At 63.2% G+C, this 6,110-nt stretch overlaps 1 protein-coding gene across 1 annotated transcript; it reads right to left on the bottom strand.

Moving 5' to 3' along the window:
* Positions 1-856: 856 nt before the first annotated feature.
* Positions 857-5,786, bottom strand: BORCS7 (BLOC-1 related complex subunit 7). The gene is made up of 5 exons (XM_019502746.1): positions 5,647-5,786; positions 4,705-4,767; positions 3,371-3,414; positions 2,764-2,784; positions 857-1,629 (listed from the first exon to the last, which is right to left on the bottom strand). The coding sequence occupies exons 1-5, from the start codon at positions 5,776-5,778 to the stop codon at positions 1,578-1,580; spliced, it is 312 nt and encodes a 103-aa protein (XP_019358291.1). The 5' UTR covers positions 5,779-5,786; the 3' UTR covers positions 857-1,577.
* Between the last annotated feature and the right edge of the window lie 324 nt (positions 5,787-6,110).

The raw sequence follows: 6,110 nt of genomic DNA, 5'->3' as shown, positions 1-6,110 counted from the left end.
CCCCCCCCCCCCACCGGATCGGGCCCTCCTGTACTGCCTGGCTGTCTGGGGACTCTGCCCTGCCTCGCCCCCCGCCCAGGATTGGCTAGAGCGTGGGGGCGGGGCGTCTCAACATTCTAACCCCGCCCCCCACAGGGCACTGGGCCTAACCCTAACCCGGGACTTCCGGTGCCCGAAGCAGGGGGAGGGGGGGCGAGTAGCCCCCACAACCAGCGCAGAAGGACGGAGCGAGGTCCAGGCCCCCTCGGGTGGCCCCAGCCAGGGTCAGCCGTCCCCCGTGCTGGGAACAACTGAGGACACATGCTGCGGGGGGCAGGAGGGAGGGATACGAAATCCAGGAGGAACCAGAGCCCCTTGAGAAGAATAAAGGAAATCCAGATGCTTTTTATGCCTCCCTCAGCTGGCAGGGGGAACCCCTGAAACCAGGCACCACACCGCACGAGGGACCCTGCCGGCCCAGCTCCCTGCTCAATAAAAGAGACGAAGACGCCACTTGAGGCTGGGGGAGGGGAGAAACCGTGGAGCCGGACCACCGGCGAGTCACCAAAATGCTTGGGCAGATTTCGATGGGAGCCCGTCCTGCCTCCGTGCGCGGTGCCTGGAAACATGGCAGCCGGCTTCAACGGGGCATGCGTGGCGATTGCATCTCTCGAAGCCGCGCACCTGCCCCGCGCAGCTGGAGGCACGAATAGTTTACTGATTCCGTACAGAGTTGCATAACGAAGCCAAGGCTGCGTAATCAAGAGCCGCACAAGAGGAGGAATGCGGCTCAAGGCCAAAACGGAGAGCAGATGTGCTGGCACGAGGGCCCGCGGTCCACGCCCCGGCTGCACAGAGCACATGGGAAGCCAGGACGACAGCGTACGGCGGCACTTGCTACAGAGATTTATTATGTCAGAAACCGCGGCTCCTCTGTACACCTGGACGCCCAATTATAAAGACCCTGGCCCACGTTAAATACCTGCATCCACCTGTAAAATAATCACCGGAGCATTGGCACCTGCCACAGAGCAGAGGTGGCTGGTTGTCTCTCTGGCTAGCAGGCCACGGAGATGGAGATGGAGATGGGGGTGCCTAGTTGCGAGGGCCAGCCCTGCACACGACAGGGTGGGGCGTGTAACCTCGTCTGAAGGGTTTACGGGTCTGCAAAAACCAGGTCCAGCACAGCTGGGAGGAGTGTAACTCCCCCCCCGCCAACGAGCGTGGAGGGGCCATGGGAGACACAGGGGCTGAGCCGGCTGCTCATATTAAACACGTGGCTGCGGCGTCGCTAGCCAGGCCATGGCAGCCTGGAGGAGGTGAGGGCAGCTCTTCAGGCTGTGGTCTGCGCAGGGAAGAGACCAAGCACTGGAGGGCAGGGTAAAGTCCACTCAAAACTGAATGCAAGTGAGCAGCTAACCATGGCAGGGGGTGTGAGAAGCAGAGGGGCTGGGTGCCCCCAGCCGCCTTCCAGCTCAGCTCCGCGTGCGACCTCAACACCGAAGCAGGAGGAGCAAGGGCATCAGCAGCTCCCACAACACGGCACATCCTAGCAGTGACCGTGGCGGCGGCGGTCTCAGAAGTTCAGGGCTCTTGTTTCATTTGAGAAGGTGCCGCAGCTGGTCCTGCAGGTTGGATGACTGCTCGACGCTAAGGAGTGGAGAGGAGAGAGGGGTCAGGCGAGATCGGCTCCCCACGCCTGCCATTGCAGGGCTGGAAGGGGCCTCCAGGGTCACCTGAGTCAAGCCCTCTGGGCTCTGCAGGGGAGAGAAGGGAGCTACCAGAGAGGGGAAAGGTCCAGAGGACCATGTGCCCACTTCCCAGGGCATCACGAGCACCAGCGATCTGGGACCAGGGCAGAGCAGCCCAAGCTCAGGCCTCTGCGAGCCTCCAAGCTACGAACCCTGCTGGGCAGGCAAGGATTCACTATGATCCCAGGCGCCTGCAGGATCTACTGAACACCCGCTGTGGGGCAGGCAGAGAACAGGCCCGATGGGTGTGATCTTCCACGGGAAGGGAAGGTGCTACCCACTCAGGGCAGGGCTGAGCTGAACCTGCAGCAGGGGATAAGGAGCTGCCAGCACGAAGTGCCGAGGCCTGTGCTGGATCCCCGAGGACTCTCCAGCCAGCTCAGGCTGTGCGCATGTGCAGGTACATGCACCCACACACGTGCACGTCTGCGTCAAAACCTAAATCTAGGGGACAATATTCTTTGCAACCCAGAGTCTGCTGTTCTGCGTCCTGCGGAAATGCCCATGAACGCATTCACACCAGGCTTAAAAAATCCCCCAAAAAATTTGGTTCTGCAATGCTCAAATTCCCCTTTGCCTCATTTCTCCCCATCTTGTGTCTCTGTGAAAGCAGACTCCTTCCCTGGCCCTGGACAGTAAGATCGCCCCCCTGGCCTGATCAGGAGGCGGCTGCTGCAGAGACACTTCCTTGCTGGTGGCTTCGATAATGTCACTCCTCTCTTTGCGGCTCCCATATCAAATGTAGCCAGCGGCTGCCTGGAGAAAAGGTCACCCCCTCTGGCACTGCTGCTCCGGCAGACCCCTGAGCTCTCCCAAGGGGCTCCCCAGCCTTGGAAACAGCCCTTGGGGCTCTCCTTCAATCTCTCCCAGGGAGAAGTCAGCACCGGGGCACCTCCGAGATGCTGGTCCCACGGCAGTGCAGTGTTACCTGCTGACAGCCCATCCAGGTGCCCGACAAACCCTGCTGGGCAGGGCACATCAATGGGGGTGAGCAAAAGAGGTAGGGGAAATCAGGACAACAGGGCATACTCACTTCTTCTGGATGGCTTCCTGCCTAGGAAAGAAGAGAAGGGACACAGCATGGTCAGAGAGGGCAGTGGGGCTGCAAAATGGGCTTGACTGACAGCTCAGGAGCCAAACCCTTCAGGCCGCTCCTAATGGCCCCAGCTTTGGCCGTGCACATGAGAGCCGGGCTGGGGAGGGGAGAGGAAACACCTCTGCTCAGACAGAGCGAGGCTGGGATCCAGCAGCTCTCAGAGCTGCCCCGCAGCTGCCAGGCACCTCCTGGGCAGGGCTATGGGTCACAGGGAGCTGTTTTGCCAGCAGCTGCATGCTCCTGCCTTGCACAAATGTTGATGACCAACGGCCAGAGGAGGGAAGGACACAAGGGATCAGCATGGGGAGGGGGACTGGGGTGGTTTCTTTTGCCTTTGCTAAGGGGGCACCATCCAGGCTCAGCAGGAGCATGTGGTGCTGGTGATGGGGGAGCCTCGGCCACTCCTGGGACAGGCTGATCCAGCTCCACACAGCTGGGGACAAGCGCCCTCCGTTACTCTGTGGCACCCCTTTTGGCCCTGTCTGGGGAGCAGGCCCCAAGCACAGCGAACCGGAGCCCCGCAAGGTCCAGAGCCCCCACTTACTGGTACTGCAGATGCGTGGTGATGATGGACATCTTCCTCAGGCTCTGCAGGACAAAGCGGACAATCAGACACCTTCTCTGACACAAGATCTCCAGGCAGAATCACCCCACTCCACAGCAGCTCCCATGGTCCCTTCCACCCCCAGCAGCTCCGGGCCAGCACCGCAGAGACACCAATGGGCTCCTCATCGCACAAGCCCTTCAGGTTGCAATGTGGCCTTGGGGCCTTTGCTCTCAGCTCCACAGGAGCAGCGTGGGCCTGGCACTGTTTTAAACCCACCTGCCCGCGGGGCATATCCAGGGGGTGCATCAGTGCAATCGCACCCCTTCATGGGATCCACCCCTGCCTGCCTGTGTTGCCATGTGTCCACGAGGAGAAGGCACAGGCGAGGAACTGGGCCAACATCTGGATTCAGTCTAAGCGGCCCGTGTTCAGCAGGGCTAGATGCACATCACTCCTGCCAACACCAGAGCTGAGCTGCTGGCCGGGTTGTGTGCTGCCCAAGCCGAGTCGATGCCCCTGCCCGCCTGCTCAGTGACATTTACTGGGGTAGCTACATCTGGCCTCGGTGCTCTGACCCTGGCAGCTGAGATCCGACTGACTGCAGCTGCCACCCCGAGAGTGAAGGCTGTTCTGCGCAGGTTTAGAAGGAGAGAGAGCATAGCGGTTCACAGCCCTGGGCCAGCACACCGCACTCTGCCCGCACACCGCACTCTGCCCCCCGACATCTCACCAGCGTCCCGCCAGTGGGAGCCGAAATACAACACTGGGGGACGGCGGGAGGTTAACAGTGGATGAGTCCTGAAGGATCTCAAGCAGACCCTCAGCTGGGGGGGTGGAACAGGGCAGGGCTGCAGCCCCGTGTGTCTGAGAGCCCGGCGGGTGCGCCGGTTAGACTAGATCAAGGTGACAGGAGCATTCATAGAGCACGGGGCAAGGGGGGCCCAAAGCAGTGCAAAGACTCGCCCTGCAAAGGCACTGTCAAAGGCAGCCAGTGTGACTCTCTCGGGGGCTCTGCCAGGGGGGAGCTACATGTGGAGGGAAGGGCAGTGCGGTGCGCGTGTGGAGAGGCTTCGCAGATACCAATGCCCCCCCCTCTCCGAGCCCAGCTTCATTTTGTAAGGGAGGAAACCGAGGCACAGAGAAGATAAGGGCCTGATTCCCCCAGGAGCTTCGCTAAGAGCTGCGAATTGCAGCAGAGACAGCACCAGGACCCCCCTCCCTGGGCTCCAGCAAGAAGATCCCCCCATGCAGACAGCAGGAGGCAGTGTGGTCTTGCGTCCACGCTGCCCACGACACGATAGCCCTGGCTTCAGCAGAAAGCGTCTGCTTACGTCCTCCGAGTGCAGAATGGCGTCCTCCTGCAGCACCATGTTCCTAGCAGCCTGGCCCAGGAGCTGAAAGACACGCAGGCAGGCCGCAGTCAGAGGTGGAGACTCCCCGCTGTCCAGCACCCTGGGGATCCCCTGGGGTTGCTGCCTGGCAGGACTGGAGGGGAACTGGGAATCGGCTGCACTGGGTTTGGACTGTGCTCTGGAGGCCGAAATGAGGTTTCCCCACGGGGCTGGGAGGGAGGATCTCAGGAAGTCCCTTCCAGCCCAACGTCTCTACGATTTTATGGCAATTCCTCCCCTCTCTGCTGCTCCATGTGTTGGGGGGGTTAGGCATCCCCCAGAGGCACTGGGGCCAGGCTGGGCCAGTGCTCCTGTGGCACCGACCCCGCAGGGTCCTGGCTGGAGGGTCTTGCTGACATTGCACTGGGGCAGGAAGGGATTTCCCCCCTGCTCAGACTGGCCCGGACTGGGGGGTTTTGCCTTCCCCTGAGGCGGGGGCTCGGCCTGCCCTGGGCTCTTGGCAGCCTCTGTGAACACCGTTTGCAGCAGACGGATGATGGCAGCCGCGGCGCCCTGCTTTCCTAGGGGCAGGGGTGACTGCGTCGTGTTGCTCAGGGCCAAGAGACGCGGGCCCCACGTGCCCACACCTGGGGCTGCACCGGGCACGGGGCCCTGCCAGTCACTCCAAGGAGCCCGGGCAGGGGACCAGGCGCTGCAGGGGCAGGACTCCCACAATGCACTGCCCTGCCCAGCTGCAGGCACCAGCCTCCCCCCAGGACCACCGCTCCCAGCATGCACCGCGCCCCTCCCATTGCAAGCACCAACCTCCCAGGGACTCCATCCCCCAGCATGTCCCGCAATGACGAGAGGCCCGGAGGGACTACAGTTCCCAGCAGCCCCCGCCGCGCGGTGCGTGCCGGGGCCCGTAGTCCTGCCGCTCACCTCGGCGCTGCGGGAGCCCTTCAGCACCTGCTTGGTGAGGGCGATGACGTCGGTGCCGCAGCCGGTCACCTTCTCGCTCAGCAGCCCCTTCACCGAGTGCCCGAAGCGCGCCTGGGCCTCGCCCGCCGCCATCTTGGGTCGCCGCCTCCCGCCCGGCTACGGCGAGCGGCCGCGGCCGCAGTAGCACGGAAGGCGAAGCCAGGCGGGGGGCGGGGCCGCGGGGCGGATGCAGGAGGGCGGGAAGGGGGGTGCACGAGGCAGCAGAGCTGCTCTCGCCTGGCCTCGTGCCCTGGGGCCGCCGCGTGCACGAAGTCGTGCTAGCTGCACCCGCATGGGCACTGTGCGCCCGCCCGCCCGCGCGCTGCCAGCCGGCTGGGGGACGGGAGCGCAGAGCAGGGCCGCTTTAGCGATGGGCGGACGGGGTCCTGCGGCACCCGAGAAGGGGCCGTCGCCCCCCATCTTCT

This window comes from Gavialis gangeticus, unplaced genomic scaffold, assembly GCF_001723915.1.
Source record: "Gavialis gangeticus isolate Ggan-Ray unplaced genomic scaffold, GavGan_comp1, whole genome shotgun sequence".
Taxonomy (NCBI): domain Eukaryota; kingdom Metazoa; phylum Chordata; order Crocodylia; family Gavialidae; genus Gavialis; species Gavialis gangeticus.
Note: the sequence above shows the minus strand (reverse complement) of the source record. Positions and strands in the feature narration are given on the sequence as shown.

Excerpts from the sequence above, each read along its gene's own strand:
- BORCS7 (XM_019502746.1), bottom strand. The coding sequence starts at position 5,778 with ATGGCGGCGGGCGAGGCCCAGGCGCGCTTCGGGCACTCGGTGAAGGGG. Across the intron at positions 4,768-5,646 it reads AGGGCTCCCGCAGCGCCGAG|CTCCTGGGCCAGGCTGCTAG; the intron begins GTGAGCGGCAGG and ends CGTGTCTTTCAG. Across the intron at positions 2,785-3,370 it reads ACCACGCATCTGCAGTACCA|GCAGGAAGCCATCCAGAAGA; the intron begins GTAAGTGGGGGC and ends CTTCTTTCCTAG.